We start from the raw sequence: 19,729 nt of genomic DNA on the forward strand, positions 1-19,729 counted from the left end.
TGGGCCGACGCTCGAGTACTTTTTTTTTAAGGAAAATTTACCGCAACTGAAAATTTAGAACGTTGTTTATAAAATTTGCACGGTTGTAATGAAACGAATCCAATCAAATCGGGTGTGGGTAGATCTAAATCTGATTCGTCTATATTCGAATTCAATTCGAATGTCCTTCGGATTTACATCGGATTTCAACCAAACTCGTATTACAATTGGGTATTGAGTATTATAAGTGAATTAAATAAAAGGTAAATTATAAAGACCCCCTTCCATTAGCCTTTCGTTTAAAAAGGTCGTTACAATATTTTTTAATCCCCGTACTACCCTTATAAATATTATTCATCTCCCCTGAACTTCTTTCACATTTCTCTCTCTCCCTCTCTCTCTCTCCCCCAATCTCTCTTTCCATCATTCTCTCTCAGTCAAATTGGATTGGTTGTGAAATGAAATGAAACATTCTTTTGATTGGACATTGTACAAGCTTAGAAAAAATAAATAACAGAGAATAGTATTTTGGACGTATACGATTATGAGGGAACCCTACAACCACAAAAAATATATAAAAAATGAACAAAGACAATTTACGTGATTTCTTATGATTTCACAATCACAATGCAGCCTATTTTAATTATAGGGATTTGAAGAGAAAGTTTGAAGCATATAAGCAAGCAACCAAACCGCAAAAAGATCATATCATTATAAGTTGTCATATCATATGTAAGAAAAATCTTGTATTCTTAATTATAGATAGATCATTGGATAGTTGGTCATGGTCTTGGTCTTGTTCTTGGTTTCCATGTGGCTCACTGTGATAAAAGAAAGAAAAAAACAAGTTAGTGCTTGTTGAGGTTTTATTAATAGAAAATGAGATGAAAAGGGTGCATTGTAGATGGTGACAAACTGTTGATACCGATCATTATATTATGATGTATTGCAGCTCGAGGGCCTGATACCCCATTGATTGGCAGACAATGATGAAAAGAGAAAGGTCGGGGAAGATGAACAATATTTATAAGGGTAATATAGGGATTAAAAAAATATTGTAACGACCTTTTTTTACGGAAGGCTAAAGGAAGGGGGCCTTTGTCTCATGGTCATAATACTGGAGGGTCTTTGTCATAGACCCCATAGTACAGGGGTCTTTGTAATTTGCCCTTAAATAAAAGTAATTAAAATATTACATAATTTATATATATATATATACTATATATAAAAGTATGAATGTAGTGCAATGACTTTAGGAATTTTCATTGGATAGTTTTTACCCTCACATATCTATGTTTATTGAGGGTATATATGTACTTTTATTTTAATAACACCTACTTCCACACTAAATGACATGAGATACGCCCAACTTCCACTCCTACCTTGTTCCATCGGTTACAAAATTGTGGCATGGCAAAAGCCATTTTGAATAGAAGCCAGAAGCCAGAAGGTCAAACAATTCTTCCTACGTTTGCCTATATCAAATGAACTTCCATTTTTTTTTTTCTCTGATCTATTTTGTTCATAAATAGCATTAGTTACACCACTTTAAGGTTTTTCTCCTATTGAGTTTATATTCTATGTATTTTTCTTTCTTTTCAACATAATACAAAATTGCATTTAGAGGGTGTCGTAGTCACAGTGATGTCCGCTGTTGTTATTTTCAATTACCTGTTGATATTGTTTATAAGATCCTTCAACAAGAGAGTTTGGTCATGAGAAAAGTATTTTGAGCATATGAACTATTGAAATCTCCGTTTGCTCCATATTGTTTTGACTGGATTCATCTCGAGAAAATGTTGGGCTTCTCCCAATATTGGGTTTCTAGGAACTCCTACATTGTCCAGATTAAGTAGTTCATTCCTTTCCTCCTCGCTAACAAGGAGACGCAGGCCTGAGATACTATCCAATCTGATAAAGCCTTCAATTTCCACAGTAGCTGATGAACAACTACAACAATAGAGGTAGATCTCTCATTCTCACCTCCCCCTCCAATTCCCACCAAGAAACCTTCCTTAAAGAAGCTAACCGTTGATCAAAACCCCCCACAAAGTGTCCCATGAACTCCCGATTGCTTGCCCCATCTCTTACAGACAAACAGTTTTTAACAGTAAGTCTCCTATGTCCTCTCCCTATCCAAATTCCAACTACACATACAAACTGTGGTGATGTCGGTGAAATTTTGAATTTTGAGAAAAAAAATCCTGTTCTTTTCGACTATGACGTGTCAATAATCTGATCATAAAATCCTTGCAAGTTCTAGCGTACTAGAAAGGCTAGAGGAGGGTATATTTGTTTCTTCTTTTCTTTTCCTTCGCCTTTCTTTCTTTTTCTGTTTGTGGGACACCTGAGAGCGTCAAATGTATGATGATCCTAGAGCTTCTCTAATCGTGTATTTCTCTCTCCATTATTCATTCATGAATGATATTTCTCTTGGCTTTTTTACCTCCTTCTTGTAACTATTAATTAAATCGTAATTGAAAACCAATATGTCCCTTTCTCTTCCTCCCTCCTTCCCTCTCTATCTATCTCAATTGAATTTGAGTTTAAAATTCAGGATGCATTTCATTTGTGCAAAGAGCCCTTTACTGCAAAGGTATGGGATTCAAAGCTAGGAAGATTCTTATTTTTTTAATTCATTTCTTATGATCTTCGTTTACTGATAATTTCAAATGAGTTTCATCTATTTTTCGCAGGGAAGTGTAGTTTTAATTTCTACAACAAGAAGTGGTACAAAGACATCATCAAGGTCGACCATGGAATTGGCTAATCCTCGGAAGGATTCGGCATCTGGTACTAAACCACCCCAAACTGTCAAGGTAGGATTCAAGATAAGATTATTAGAAGAAAAAAAATAATTATCTCGAGCTTATTGATCTCCAAATATTATTGTTTTCTGTTTCAATTCAGTACTTAATCCTCATTAAAGTTCAATTTTTAGTATAGAACTTATGTGATGGCATATTACTTATTTTAATTGATATTAAATGGCAAATATAGTACAATTTCAGGAATTTTCTTCTACTTAAAAAAGAAAGAAATACAAAAGGAGTATGAACAAATTTAAATATTCATACCTCATATGCTTTACACTAAATCCTATATTTCCTGATATGGCTATAAATTTAGTCTTATTGTGAATGGATTCTTGTACTACTATTTTCAAAAGTTTATCTTACATTTACAATTTTTTTTGAAAAACATCCATAATGGTGCCCTGTAAGCTTTCATTAGGCCTACATCAATTAATTTCTCATTCAAATTTACCCAAACTTTCATTCAAAATGATGTTTGAAGCTTCTGCTTTGCTACTAGAGATAGTACGAAATTTTTTATCCTTGCTTTTTCCATGTTTAGATTAAGTCTGAAAGCTCTGGTTTGATTGGTGTGTAGATCCAATCTTTGGTTCTTTGGAATCTTTTCATTCTTGAAAAAATAACAATTTAAAGTGAACTAAATTGCCTAGGTTTTGGTGAAACTATCCAGTCCCACAGTTGGGTTCATATTTTGAAACATTATCCACATATTGTTGATTGACCTTTAATCATTATTTCTCTTAGGATCAAGATCCAAAACACAACATTTGTTTTCATTATTCTAATTTGTTTTTGTTGTGAAATAGGTGTTTTTTCTTTTTCCTGCAAATGTTGAATGTTTATTTTGCTTTTGTTTTTAAATGAATTATGTTTATAAATTTGTTGTTAAGCGATAACAAATAATTTCCAATTGGGGCTACTTTAGTGCTTTTATTGTTTGATATCACGGATAGATGATCCAACATAGGCCATACACACAAAATGTCGATGTGTACAACTTTGGAATTGCTCTATGGGAGCTCATAATCGGCATGCTTCCCTTATAGAATATGACAACAATGCAGGCAGCATTTGCAGTTGTGAACAAAGGTGTCTGGTCTATCATCCATAATGATTGTCTTTCTGCATTGAGAAAGATCATGACACATTGTTGGGATGCCAACCCCAAGGTTTTCCCACCATTCACTAAGGTTGTTGGGATGCTGAGAATGTTGAGATGGAGATCATGACTACCATCATCAAGTCTCATTTTAGGTGTTGCAAGACACGGCCACTGACAGCTGACTGATCCATAATCAATATAAAGAAATAACAAAGAAAACAGGAAACAAATGGAAAGACAAAAATGCATGCAGAAGGTGATTTTATGTGAGCCATGCATGTCTACAAATCTTCTTTTTTCATATAGGAAACAAAAAGGAATTGTTACTACAAGGACTACCAGTCTCTGGCTTTTGGTATGTATTGGGCTTACTTCTAGTATCTGTTGGTTTCTAGATTTTGGCTTTATTTTATTGAACTGTTGTTGAAGTAGTAGTAGAGATAAGAGGAGTTTGATGCGCATCCTCCATTTAGTTTCTGAACATCTTTCGTATTTTGTTCATAGTCTCCTATGTCCAAGCTTGGGATAGATGATGAATCTAACAATATCTACAACAAAGAGTAAAGGTGCAACAATATGAATAATACAATAAAATTCTGATGGACCATTATTGATGAACAAAATTATATGGTCTGATTTTCACATTATTGAATCTTTGATGGTATCACAAATATTTGTTGCTTATTGATAACTGTGATTGGACTATGAGTAGTTCTTCATAATCTTCATTAATGTAGTTATTTGTGTATTTAATTTATGTACAATGATTTACAAAGTAGACTTCTCTATACTGTACTCATACTATATACATTGATTGTAATTTGCATAGATAATGATTACCATGCTTCACCAATTGGCAACACACCTAATACTTCACTGTGTTTCTCTCCATCGGCGCTTCACCAATGCTAGAGAGTCCAAGTTAGACAATGGAGATCGATTTTGACCAAAAAGTTGTGTAGAAATATGATTGAATATCAAAGTTTAATGTATTGAAAATGACCCTAAGCCTATCTAACTACTAGATAGGAATATTGCACGCATGTACATTTCTAAACAAATGAAATTACATCCAATTTGAACTTTTTTATTAAATTATGTTGCCCTGATATTTTATCAATGCATACATGTCAAGGAAGGTTTTAACTTTTAAAATTCAAAACAAATGATATTACATTATTATTTGTATTTAGGGAATTGATATATTGGTGACCTTGAAAACGTACCATGTGTTTGATACATTGGGATGGGCTTGGTCAAGTTGCACCCTTAATAGGAATATATATGGGCCAATTAACATTCACAACTTGGAGATGATACCTTTCTACACCTCAAAGGATGCCAATTGCCAACCAACCATCAAGAACCATTGATGCTTTTTACTCAAATATTTTCTCAATGGTTCCTTTATAATTTGAAATTGAATATGCTATCCACACTATCAAGTATCAACCTAGGCAGCACATGCTTAAAGGACTTAACATTCTAATTAATCAAAAATTGATTTTTCTATAATGTGTTGAAAATTTTTCCACAATTTCTTTTTAATTTTCCCTACTTTAATCACTATCATGACAACCTCTCACATGCAATGCACATACCCACTTACTGGTTATTTTAAAAAGTTGGAATAGCCTCAAGAATATTTTTGAACTTTTTGAAAATGAAATTTATCCCTCTATATTTAAATTTATTGATAAAAAACGAGGGCAAATAAGGTAATTGGTTATTGATATTAAATGAGTGGAAAAGAGATAATTTTAAGATATCCAATGCATTCAATTCTCTCACATTAAATCAAACATTTAATGTATTAATTTTCACCTTCTTTGAATCATATATTTAAAGATTTTTTGTTTCTTCACATCATTAAATTCTATAATTAAATTCATACATAATAAATTAATAATTTCAATAACATAAAAACTTATATTTTAAAATCTACTTGAAAAAAAAATCATATTTTCATCTAGGAGGTGGTAAGAAATTGAACCATTCAAGTCAAATAAGCCAATCTATGTTGCCAAAATTAAATAATAAAACTTAAAAATATATAAAAATGCAAAAAATATAAAATTAAAAAAATTTGAAAACATTTTGAACATCATATATTTGACATATTAAACAATAATAAGTATGATAAACAATTTTTAAAAACCAACACGGAGGTCGACCCATTTTTGCCTTTGGATCATAGGTCATCGGTTCGACTATCAAGGTCAAACGAGTCAAACTGTTTTGTGTCAATACTATGTGTGTGTGTAAAAATACATATTTTATCGATAAATAGTATAATTATGTTTTACATATATTAATTACATAAAATATATGTATTATGTTACATTTATTTATGTTTTTAAAAAAATTATTTATAAAAAATATTAAAATATGCAATTTGGGGCCAAAAAAGGGGTTTTTGCAAAAATATCAAGGCAAAGTGCGTAAGACCCTTAGGACGTATAGATCTTGAAAAGTTATTCAAAATATATAAAAAAAAAAGATTATCCCAATCAAACCACAAAGTGCAAAGTTATGGCTTTCAAATGTTTGCACATATTGCCATGAAACTAAGACCCACCTCATGAGATGTGTGATATCGGGTTATATTGGTAGTGTTGGAAAGTGTTTTGTTAGTAGGAGATTTACCCTCCCCCCACCAATGCCCCGCTTCCACCGCTTACAATGAATATACATGTGCTTGGTATAGCTTATGTTTATTAACTAAATGTTTGTAATTGATTTGTCTTCAAAATTGATAAAACTAGTTGATAAACCATTTATGGGCAACTAGGCACTACATCAGTGTAACAATGAATAAACCCTCAACCATTGGGATGGGAAAAGTATTAAAATAAAACTTCCTCCCATGGTTGATGTGCACATAAATCAAAACCCATTTTTATAAATATCAATACGTACGATGAATATAATGCAAAAAAATGATGATTTAGAAATACCGTAACAACAATTTAATAAATACCTACCACGAAACGCACATAAAAACAAAACCCACGCTATATTTCTACCAAACACGAACTCCAGAATTCCAATGCCATATTTCATTCACTAGAATCTGTATCTAATCTCTGTCCATGTCTCCTCCACCTCTCTAACAATTTCTATACATCAAATATGCCCAAAACAGATATATTTATGAATTATGAGCTTTCGATGATGTGTAAACCTCCAATTGTCCCAGATATTACACATGCCACATTCAGAAAACCTGCTTCAATATCAACGGTTCTGATCTATCATAGGCTCTGCATTTCAGCATATTAGACAACAGGTGATTGAGTGATTCAACCACGGGTGACCCAATCATTGATCGGACAAAACTCTGGAGTGTGGTCTGTGGATACCATTCTTTGCGGATGAGGAAAACTAGCCATACAGGTTGGTCAAACCGTTCCTCTCTACGGTGGTGTGAACGCCGTGACGTGGTGCATTTTGTGGATCAAATATATTTTCGATGTAGCAAGAATGCAAGACATGGTGATGATCAAAGAGACCGTGCCAAAACGGATCGACCAATCCGTTTTGTTAGCATTTATCCTGTTATAAAAAACAAATTCGTTTTATCTTCCTCACACCAAGTCACCAATACAAGACGTTTCACAGTCACCACAGACTGCTGTAATTATACACTGCAAGCTATTTTCCTCCCAGCCCTACCAACCTGAAAATATGGCGCGAATATAAGCAAGAAGTGACCTCTTTGTCACTTTGGAGCTGACAAGCATAACTGCATCAGGAGAGAGAATCCTCTGTGGTCCATATCTCCCTTATTTCTTCTCAAGCTTTCCATGGCAATGGCTTCTCCCATCTTCGCCTCTGTAATTCCCGCCAAAACTACTGCAAAACCGACACTCTTTCTTCCCATCGCATCTTCATCTTTCCGTCCTTGTAACAACGGTAACCACTTTTCTCCCGATCGTGTCTCATCGTCTTCTCGACCTTCTCTTTCATCAATATCCCCCTTAACGGCAGCTTCGGCCACTTCTGTCGAAGTGGAGAAAGAACCAACGAGCAGAAATTCATCCAAGTCTTTGCCGTTCCGAGTTGGCCACGGCTTCGATCTTCATAGATTGGAACCCGGGTACTCGCTCATCATCGGAGGGATTAATATCCCTCACGACAGAGGCTGTGAAGCTCATTCAGATGGTAATTCTAGGGTTCTAATTGTATAATTTGGTATCGAATGTACTCCAAGTATAATTCTAAGGGGGAAGCCTCTGGTTCTTGTCGTTGTTGCAGGTGATGTGTTGCTTCACTGCGTGGTAGATGCGATTTTGGGTGCTCTGGGGCTTCCGGACATTGGACAAATCTTTCCGGATAACGATCCTAAGTGGAAGGGAGCGGCGTCATCTGTATTCATTAAAGAAGCGGTGTGTTTTCTAATTGCTAGCTTACTAGTTGACTCCATCATGGGCTTCTTTGAACTCTCCGTCTTCTTTTTCAAGTTATCTTGATTATCATTAACTGCTTAGGATCTAGATATGTTCTTTAGATGGGCTCCACAGTTCACTTGTCAAGACAATAAACCTAGTAATTCTGTTTGATTCAGTTATGCACGGGGCGTGAATTTCTGCTCTTGTATCTTATAAATCCATCCATTACAGGCTATTCTTATGAATAATTCTGCCTTTTTTTTCGGATCCAAAAGCCATTAGGATGCTGTTTTCCTCTAAAAAATTAGGTAGCATCACTGCCTTTTTTTTTTTTTAACAAAATCCTGCACCCTTTTGTTTGAACTTGGATATAGTCTACACAGATGCTGACATGTTGTACAATAATCCCAAGAAATTAACAATATTCAGATATATTCTTCATTTTCCCCTTTCATGTTGCCCCTGACAACATCTTTATCCTCAACAATTTTTTTTTCCTTGTAAACATCTCACTCTTCTTTTCCATCCCTATGCTATTCATGCTGATGGTTTGTTGCTTCGGGTGGAATTTTATCATGTTAGATATGTGTTATCAACATGTTTCTGGTTGCCAACAAAGAAGTTTCTCGTTGATTAGGGATTACCTCCTTTCTTGCCGTATATTAGTTAGGGCAGGAATGATCTCATATACCATATATGTGGTGTACAAGCAGATGTGATGTACTAAAAAATTATGTTTTCCATTTTTTAATGTTTTAAACTGTTGTGGGTTGGCAATAATGAGGCTAGAACTTTGCTATTTACTGTGCTTTGCATCCTTCTGCATATGCCTTGCAGGTGCAAGGCTTTAGCCTCATGGTGCAAACCCCAGGCTATAACCCCTGGGCACTTTTGAGTTATGAGCCACCCCACTCTCAGGCATATGCCTTTTGCCTTGAGGCATAAGCCTTTTTAAATATTGATCTTTAGTATGCCTCTAGAAATTAGTGTGTCTAATCATGATTTCATCTCCCAAGAAAGTAAAGGATGTTCTTATAGATCTTAGAATAGAATATGGTAGTCAAAATTGTTCTTCTAGGATAAAATTGGTTATGGAATCTTTTGATCTAAACATGGTAAATGATAGAGGGAAGGATAAAAAGTGGATGAGTTTTGATCTATAAGATTGATAGCTTAGATGGGGTTTGTTGTATATTTATATCCTGAATCCTTATGGACTGCACTTCGGAAAAAAAGTTTCTGCATTAACTAGTTCACTAAATGAGGGTTGCATAGATAAAATATCCAGGATTCAGCCATAGCATGTAGAAGAGGACACAAAAGAGAGAAACAAGAAAAAAGCAAATGACAATCTCCTTGAGCTCTGGCCTTAGGACCCCAAAGAGACTGTTTTAATGGAGATTCCAAGACAGCCCATGCTTACCCATTTACAAGACATTAGGCATCATTGAATCATTGAACCATACAAGATTGAAGATGAATAAGACCAAAGAGTAGAGGTCTATCCCTGATCCATTGGGTGGTCTTTACCAATATGAGTGGATTTCTAATTTGATTCTTCAGTGCACCGGTTCAAAGCTGAGGTGGTCACCTTGCTCACTGGCTTAAAGCATTCAATAGTTCTTGGTGATTTGGTTAATTCCATTCGGTGGGCTAATGGATTGGGATCTGTCCCATGGATCTTGGCACTCTCATCTTAATGAGATAAGAGATATTTTGAACTCCTTACTGACCTTTATACCATAGATTCCTTGGGATCTTATTGTGGAGGCTGATAGCTTAGCTAGGAGGGGAGCATGAAGGATTCTTTTGTATGGTGATAACTCTATACCTTCCTATGATTTTTTTTTTCCTGATAAATTGAGAGATACAAGAGGGGCTACACAGCTCTGGGCGTAGCATGTCCCCAATAATCCATACAACTAATAAAGGATAAAGCTCTAGGAATCAAACCAGATTGTACAGAAGAAATATGGGCTTGATTTGCTAACCAATCTGCTTCTTTGTTGGCTTCCCTATAGACATGCTGATAGTCAATTTCTCCATTGAAGCTTTGGCATATCATCTTGCAGTTGTCAATGATGGTCTTCAGTATCCATGGCAGCTTGATCCTGTTCCTAAGGCAGTCAATGACAAGTTTGGAGCCCCCTTTGATTGATATACATCTATTGTTGAAATTTCTTGCTAAATTGTGGGCCTCCCAAGCAGCCCAAGCCTCAATAGTTGAGTTTGTAAACCTGTATAAAAGGGAAAAGAACCCTTGCAAATGGGTCAAAGCAAAGTACCAATACATCATTCCCCAAATGAAAACTTTGTAGTTAGCCCCTTAAGGCTGTCTCTATTATTTATCAAAAAAACTGGGCATAAAATCTAAAATGGGAAAGAGCCCCAAGAATTGATGAGTCAACAAATTATGGAAAATGAGAAAGCTTAGAGACAAATATGCTTGAGTTGGTTAGTCAGTCCTGTATTATTTAGAGGACAGCTAAACAATGTGGAAAGTGGAAATCAAGAAAGGAACTTTGTTAGAGTCGATCGTCAAAGGGTAGTTTGGTCCTTTTGTCTTTAATTGATTAGTGTTATGCCTTTTTATATATCACTTTAAATGTTATGTCCCATAATTAGGGGCATAATTATCATTGTACTTCATATTAGAAACATACAAATACAACCTGGTCAACTAGAGAGAACTGATTTGAATCCTCTAGATCGAACTCGGGGTTTTCTCTCTTAGTTCTTCTTTCTCTTCTCTCTTTTGCTTCTTCTATTCTTCTCTTTCACTCTAGGACTAAAACTAGTGTAGATCGAATCAATAAGGTAAAAGATTTTGGCATGAGATAGTGTCAGGTTGATCATTCAGTATTCAACTATGATTTGGATGCTAGGAAGATTTTATTGGTGGCATATGTAGATGGCATTGTTATAATTGGCAGTGGTAGGATGGGGATTGACAGACTGAAGGCCTTTTTGCAATGATAACTTCCAAACAAAGGATCCTGATAAACTAAAGTATTTCTTGGGAATAGAGGTAGCAGAGTCAAAGCATGATATTAATTCGTGCCAAAGGAAGTGTGTTCTTGACTTGCTAGAGGAGACAACATTGTTGGCTGCCAAACCAATTGAAACACCCGTGGAGCCAAATGTCAAATTAAATGCTGAAGCGGGTGAGGAATTTGAGGATCCTGGGGCTGGGTGGGAGGTACAGGAGGTTAGTGAGTAAGTTAAATTATTTGACTATTACTCGATTGGATATATTATTTGCAGTTAGTGTGGTAAGCTAGTTTATGTGGAATCCCAGGTTCCATATTGGAATGCAGTTTTAAGAATTGTGTGATACTTGAAAGGAGCTCTATGTCATGATTTGTTATACAACACTGGAGGAAGTCTTGAGATAGAAGGCTAGTAGGTGCTGATCGGACTGGCTCAATATTTGATAGAAGATCTACTACAGGGTATTTGTATATTTCTTTGAGGGAATTTGTTAACATGGAAGAGCAAGAAGCTAACTCTAGTAGCATGGAGCAGTGCTGAAGCTGAATATAGAACCATGACACGCACTGCATGTGAATTAGTATGGTTAAAGAACCCCTTGCAGGAGATTGGGTACTCAGTTGACAGCCCTATGAAATTGTATTGCGACAATCAAGCTGCAGTCCACATCTCCTCTAATCCAGTTTTCCATGAAGGAACAGAATACAAAGGTTGATTGCCACTTTGTAAGAGAAAAGGTGCTTAGTGGAGTGATAAATACTGCACATGTGAACACAGGAAGTCGGTGGGCAGATTTGTTTACCAAAGGGTTGAGTCGGGGAAGAGTGGATTACATATGTAGCAAGCTGGGACTATATGACATATACTCATCAGCTTGAGAGGGGGAGTGTTAGAGTTGACTGTAAAAGGATAGTTTGATCCTTTTGTTTTACTTTAATTGATTAGTGTTACGTGTTTTGTACCTCAACTAAGTTTCATTTCCCATACTTAATAAGGGGCATAACTGTCATTGTACTTCATATTAGAAACATATTAATACAACCTGGTTGACTAGAGAGAACTGATTTGAATCCTCTAGTTCGAACTGAGGGTTCTCTCTCTCTCTCTCTCTCTCTCGCTCGCACGCTTCTTCTATTCTTCTTCTCTTTCATTCTAGGACTGAAACCAGTGCAGATCAAATCAATAACAATCTTCTTCATGTAAAACTTTTATAGCTGGGAGGGAGGTGGACATGCAGAGAAGCACATTGAAATTCAAGCCACTGTCTCTTCCCTTCTAATATCTGAAGACTCAATTCTGCATGCAAAAAATGTCACATTAATCATCAGATCTAATGATTGTAGACAAATTGTGAAATCAAGACTGAAAATTATTTACGAAACAAAACCCTAACTATGAATTTAACGACAACATGAATAGAATTTAAGTACTTGCAAATTGGGGAAAACACGAAAGGAGAAAGAACAAATAGTGAGCGAAGAAAATCTGAAACAAAAAATCCCTATGGTGCCTCTATTTGCATGCTTTTGTTTTTAGAGCAAGGCAGAGGGGCAGAAATGGTACAGAAAAAGTGAGAGAGGTGACAAAGAGACAGAGGATGTGAAGGACATTAGCCAAAGAAGGAGGGGAGAGAGAGAGGAACTTTGAAATTGAGAGAGATGCCATTAGAAGATTAGTTCTGCTTTCTGTAACTGAAAATAATAGGAGAGTCAAGCTGATCTGGTTATCCATCCTAGTGGCATCATTTAGATAATTGGATATAGTGCAACCAACATGTGTTCCATAAGGTGTGCCAGAGTGATGAGTTGATAAGACAATTTTTTTGTCTGCTTTTCTTTTTTGGTTTTTCTTACAGCTTCTCATTGTGTAGAAGCTTCCTATAGTTGTACATATTTTGGTCTCTGCTGTGGTAGTAATAAAATTCTTACATTAACTTTTCAAAAAAAAAAAAAAAAACCCTGAAAATGCAGATCTACTCCCTTTAGTCCCCTTGATGATTAATGACTTGTTATCTTCTTCCTTTAGTCTCTATTCCAGGTTCAAGATAGTTTTATCCTATGCTGCATGTCCACTTGTTGCCAAGGTTCAAAGTATTGATATAATATGCTCTGTATCATTCTTGAAGTTATCCAATACACCTTTTTTAAGGATTTTCCAAAAAGCACAGCTTTGTTTTATTTATTAATTTATTTTGCCTCATAAGGCTACACAACAGTGGGTAGCCCATCTCCCATCCCCTTAATACTCCCCCCCCCCCCCAAAAAAAAAAAAAAAAAAATCCAGGTCTCTGCTACAACGATTCAGAGATCCTACCAACTGAGTGGTGCATGGTTTTAAATGTTAAACAACATTAATATCACCTCTGGTCAAAATTTGAAAATAATTTTTGATACACCCAAAGCACCCAATACGTATGTTCGTGTTTATTGGGTGTATTGATACTTTGAACCCCGATTGTTGCAAACCTGAATGGTTGAAATAAACACATGGAACTTTACATAATTGCCACTAGGTGTGAGGCTTGGCTGAATCAAGGGAATGAGCTGAGTTGATATCATGAATTGACCATCTTATGGAAAGGAGTCAATACCATGACTCAGGTCCTCAGGATTAGGAGTTGAGTCAACTTTGCTGTAGTCTCTCCCAGTTGAGTTTTGAGTCCACAACCTATGGTCTATACAGACTTCACTTTGATCATTGACACAATTTTCAATATTAATGAAAATGAGAAAAAAAAGGAATAAAAACTAGTCAGCAGCATACTAAAAAGAGTTCATGTCTGTTGTGACACAGTAAAAGCACTTCCTTGCAGTCCCCAATTAAATATTTAAAAAGTAGGTCATTTGATGTTTTGAATTTTGACAAAGGGCTGGCATGCCCGTGTCTAATTTGGCGGGGGGGGGGGTTGCAAGGAAGTGCTGCAACCATGGTCACAGCTGATGCAATCTCTACTGAAAAAGTTTAGTGGATGCTTGAAGGGCCACTATACAATATTGGTCCAGGCTCTTGGGAGGGGTAGGTTGGATTTGGATATGGACCTAACCTTCAGCCTTTTCTTGCATGAAATGGCTGCTCTCAAACTAGAACCTACTTTCTCATGGTTGTCTGTCTTGAGGTTTTGTCATTGCACCAAACAGTGATCCATTTAGTGGATGCTTGAAGATCTGACAAAAGGTTATCTTCTAACAAGGTATCACTTTGAAATTATATAGAACTTTCAACTTGTGTGAATTTACTCGTATTACCTTTCTTGGGCTGGTAACTGCACTTTATTGAAGACGAGGAATTGAAAATGTCAAGCTTTGGCAATAAGGGTAAGGCAAGCAATACAGACCTCAATTAGGAGAAACAAACCTCAATAAAACAAGCAAAAATACAACAAAAACAAAATACAGAATGACTCGTGTCATCTTCTTCCATCTTCCTTAGCTTGGTAACTGAAATGAGATAAAAAACCTTTTGGAGCATTGCATGGCATCCCCTTGGTTTCTTTGTATACACGCTATGCAAGAAAACCTTAAGTGAGAAAATTTTAAGTGCCATTTCGCCATCCGTTTGTGCTTTTTATAAGTCCAAATTAAAGGACAAAGTTATTGTTCTGGGTAAATTATATTTGGGCTGACACTTAGGTTTCCCTACCTTTTCTTTCAAACCAAACACAGCCTTATGTTACTTAGGAATCACGACACAACATCGCATGTAAAAGAAACTTCACAATTAAAAGGTAAAAGAAGGGGTGGAAGTTATCCGAGGTAGCTCCTAATGTGCCATCCAATATTATAGAGACAGGCAACAAGCGGAACATGCTTCTGCCTTCTGCATATGGTATCACAATTCTTCAGTTTTTAGCATTCAGTAAAATATATATTTGATGCAAAATCATTGTTTCATGCATTTTTACTGTTCAAACCGTATTATTTGTGATCATTCTCTAGAAGTTTCTCTAATTGTATACATTTGAATGAATTGCAGCTTGAAATAATGACATCATAAAGTATGATAAAGTTTCATCTTGTGCTCTTGAACGCTATCTTTCTGCTTCATCTTTATATTCTGCCTTTTGCTCTTTTAGAGATCATTTCTGGACATATTCCAATATAGCCTTTCTTAAGATCTTGCAAGAAGGTAGCTGATAGCATTATCCTGTGATGTTGAGGTGATATTAATTATTAAGTTTTGGAGCCAATTCAGGTCAGGCTCATGCATGAGGCAGGTTATGAACTTGGAAACTTGGATGCAACCCTCATTCTGCAGAGACCAAAGCTGAGCCCGCACAAAGAAGCTATTAAGGCCAACTTGTCTGAGCTGCTCGGAGCAGATCCTTCTGTCGTTAACCTCAAAGCAAAAACTCATGAAAAGGTTGACAGCCTTGGGGAAAACCGAAGTATTGCAGCACATACCGTGGTTCTTCTAATGAGAAAGTGAAGGAATCTAATCCTAAATTTTTCACACGGATGAGAATTTTAAGTTACTGTCATTATTATGCTGTTTACAAAGATCACATTGCTTTGTCCTCTGAATAGATGGTTGAGGATGTACCAACCACTGTAATGTGCTCAATTTGCAAGATGATGTAGGTCAGTTGGTATAGAATATGCATCAAAATGGGTTGCTTCTACCTGGATGAGAAACTTAAATCTGCTCTGCAATTGTCCTCTTTAACTTCGAACAGCTTTCTGTCTCCAAATTTCCTGTGAACTTCAGCCACACGAATTTGTACTAGGGCCGCAAGGCTGGCTGTCTGAGGAATTTCAACTACATCGGGCTTAGGTTAGGGTTAAGGTCCATTGACAATTTAACAAATTCCCAGCCCAACCTGGCCCAAGTTGAACACCTAATTTTTAGAAGGTAATAATAACGATACTCTTTTGAATCCTTATTTTTCTTTCGTGGGACAATTCAAACTTTTCGGGCTTTGATAAATAATCATATGGTGAGAAGAAATATCACATTTTAACTGTTTAACAAAGACGTTAGACAGAATCAGAAATGAGCACATTAGAGAGGATATAAGAATGTCTCTAATTGGTGACAATATGTGGTAAAGTTGATAGATTTGTTTTTCATGCGCATCGACAAGTAACGACTGCGCTGGTAAGGTGGGAATTGGTACAAGCAGAAAAACCTAAAATAAACATAAGGTAGAGCAAAAAAGTTGTGGATTGAAGTGGAGAAAAAATGATTTAAGGCTCATCATTTGACAGAAACCTTGATAGAACAAAATGGTGGGAAAGGATTCGTGTTAACTGGCCCCCAAATTGTAATTAATTAGACAATCTAACAGATATATTAATTGTAACTAAACCTTTATTAATTTCATAACTTTTCTTGATGTTATATTTATTCCCGTGAACCAGAGAGAGAGATCTAAATAGTTAAAAATCAATTAGGCTGACCAATAATAATGGGTTATCATGGACGTGAAAAGAAGTGTAGACTTGGAGTCTCCTATTGGACTCCAACTATGCTTAGCATAGCCAATTGAGGGGTATCCCAGCTTGTGTGTTAGATGAATTGTCCCGGCAGTGGTGGAATTCTGTTATTATTATCTTTTAAGAAAGATAATTGTGTGATTAATTGAAGTTGTTGATGTGATGTTGTACGTATGCTTAAAATGAGTTACGACCCCTATGAATATTGAATTTTTAATTGCAAAAAGGAGATAAGTCTTTAAAATAAGGAATGCCAAATGCAGCCTAAATATCCTATCACATAATACACTTATACTCCTTACTTCATCTAAAAATTTTTTATTTTTATTCTTAAATCTCAGAGTAGAATTACTTTGGTTGCAATTGATAAGTTTTTTGCTTCAAAATTTAGATGTTTTTTGCATGGTCAACAGCAAAAATGCCCGACATAGACCCATCAGTCATTACTCATAAACTTAATATGAACTCTTTAATCACACCAATCAGGCAAAGGAAAATGAACATCACCCTAGAAAGGTGGAGGGTAGTAGATGAGGAGATCGGGAAGCTCATTGCAGTAAACTTCATTAGAGAAGTCCAGTACCCAAACTGGGTAGCCAATCTAGTGCTCGTGGAAAAAACAACGGCAAGTGGCATATGTGCTTGATTACACCGGCCCCAACAGAGTTTGCCCAAATGACAGTTTTTCGTTCCCTAGAATAGACTACTTGGTAGATGCAACCTCGAGGCACGAGTTGTTGAGATTTATGGACGCCTAATCTGGCTACAACCAAATCCGAATGGACCTAGAAGATGAGGACAAAACTGCTTTTGTATCTGAGCTCGGGTTATACTATTATAAAGTAATGCCCTTTGGACTGAAAAACGCTGGAACAACTTTCTAGTAACTTGTAAACATGATTTTTTTCTCCATTAATTGGAAATACAATTAAGTATTATTTTGATGACATGGTCATGAAGACAAAATTTTCAAACTCTTTAGTTAATGATTTAAATGTTGTTTTCCAAATTCTAAGAAAATTTAACATGAAGCTCAACTTGAACAAGTGTGTCTTCAGGGTCACATCAAGCAAATTCCATAGCTACATAGTGAACCAACGTGGCATCGAATTCAACTCGGATAAAATCCAGACAATCTTAGACATGAAACCACCTAGGTCAATAAAAGATGTGTAAAAATTAATAGGCCGGATTGCCGTCCTGAATTTTATGTTTAAGTTGGTTGAGCGGTTCCTTTCATTTTTTAAAGCAATAAAAAAGAATGAAGACTTCTAGTGGACTGAGGAGTGTCAAATCACGTTCGACGAGCTCAAAAGGTACCTCAGTTCACCTTCACTCTTGACTCGATCAGAACTCGGAGACGAGTTGAAACTCTACCTCTCTACAAATGACGAGGTAGTGAGCTCGATACTAGTACGGGAAGTAGACATGGTGCAACAAACCATCTACTATATAAGCAAAGATCTACATGCAGTTGAAACCGGGTACCCCAACATAGAGAAGCTAGCCTTCACCTTAGTTCTGGCAGCTTGGAAGTTATGCCCCTACTTCCAAGCCCATACTGCCATAATCATAACCAACCGACCACTGAGGGGTAATTTGGCCCGACCTGTGACATGATGACATGTGGAGCGACCCATTCTTGGTGACACTTCAGCAGCCCTAGTTACCTCAGGTCACTCAGCCAAGACCAGGCCCCAAGCAGTTCGTCACACTCACCGACTTGCCAAGGTGCCACATAGCCTCCTTCTAGAAGCGAGCTAGCTATCTCCAATCTCCTCGAGATCTCGTCGTGTGCCAATGGACCTTATCTACATCCTGTCCGATACGACCAGACCTGGATAAGCCTTATCAACTTACTCGGAATCCATCTTCGGGGGTGAAACTGACTCTAGGTTAGACAAGCCGGTGATCTCGGACATGCATCATGAGGCCTACAACAACTCGCATATATAAAGGCTTTGCCATCTCATAAGGTACACGCGATTTAGCTCTCGCAATCTACTGTTCTTTAAGTTATCAACTCTTTCAAAATCCTCCTTCGCTAACTTAAGCATCAGAATGCCTAAATCAAATAAAGTACCCCGGGAGCTCTGATCCTCTTGTCTTGCAGTTTGACCTAGCTATGTAGTAGTCCGACATTCGAGTTGCCTTCTAGAAGGGAGCGACCATAACGCACATCATCAGTAGTGTAAATACAGGGTTATATATGTGTTCAATTTTTCTATAATTTTTTATTTCTATTGTGTAAAAATAATATTGTTATTTACACTTATTTTTTATTTAATATGTTAAATATATGGTATTATACATGTGGCCAAAAGTTTTTTTTTGTAAAATTTATGTATATATATATTTTTTATTTTTGTGTTTTTATATTTTATTAATTTTTATTATTTAATTATGACATTAAATGATAGATTTAACCCAAAAGTTGAAATTTTGATCTCCGCTAAATAGGAAAATAATTTCATTTTTTGTTAGTTTTAGATTATATATTTCATTTTCATCATCAATAAAAATAATTCTTGTTTATTACACTTGTTTTTTTTTTATTTTAATTAATAAAAAATATCATAAATGTGTCTACTTTTTCTACATTTTTATAATTTTTTATATTTATTTCTATTCAAAAATTTTATTAACTAACTATTTGGCCAATTTGATTTGAATAGTTAAATTGCTTAGTCATCACTTGGATAAAGAATGATTTTGTTTTTGAGTAAGTTTTAAAATATATTGATTTATATTGTTTCTAATCAGTAGCATTTATTAGTGAAAAATTAACTTAAATATGTGATTAAATAAGAGAGAATGGGAGTTTACATGAATTAATGAGAAGGGATTAAATGAGGTGAAAAACATTAATTGAAGTTACATTTTCAACCTTCATAATTAGAGATGAACTAAATAACAAATGTGGACATTTTAGTCAAGAAAAGTTCCACACCCTCATTCATACTTTTTATAATAGTATAGATTTTGGTGTGATTTCTAATATGATCTTGGCCATTCTAT

The 19,729-nt window shown here is 35.7% G+C and overlaps 1 protein-coding gene and 1 long non-coding RNA gene across 2 annotated transcripts; both read left to right on the top strand.

Annotated features, from left to right (window-relative positions):
- Positions 1 to 2,444: 2,444 nt before the first annotated feature.
- LOC148879798 (uncharacterized) lies at positions 2,445 to 4,860 on the top strand. The gene is made up of 3 exons (XR_016104335.1): positions 2,445 to 2,575; positions 2,676 to 2,798; positions 4,727 to 4,860. It is a non-coding gene; the product is annotated as an uncharacterized LOC148879798 (long non-coding RNA).
- Positions 4,861 to 7,291: 2,431 nt separating this feature from the next.
- On the top strand, positions 7,292 to 15,897 carry ISPF (isoprenoid F). The gene is made up of 3 exons (XM_088961504.1): positions 7,292 to 8,061; positions 8,155 to 8,285; positions 15,471 to 15,897. Exons 1-3 carry the CDS (start codon positions 7,704 to 7,706, stop codon positions 15,702 to 15,704), a joined length of 723 nt encoding a protein of 240 aa, XP_088817630.1. The 5' UTR covers positions 7,292 to 7,703; the 3' UTR covers positions 15,705 to 15,897.
- Positions 15,898 to 19,729: the final 3,832 nt, after the last annotated feature.

The sequence above is a fragment of the Nelumbo lutea genome, chromosome 1 (assembly GCF_056320005.1).
Source record: "Nelumbo lutea isolate HS-2025 chromosome 1, American lotus-T2T, whole genome shotgun sequence".
NCBI lineage: Eukaryota > Viridiplantae > Streptophyta > Magnoliopsida > Proteales > Nelumbonaceae > Nelumbo > Nelumbo lutea.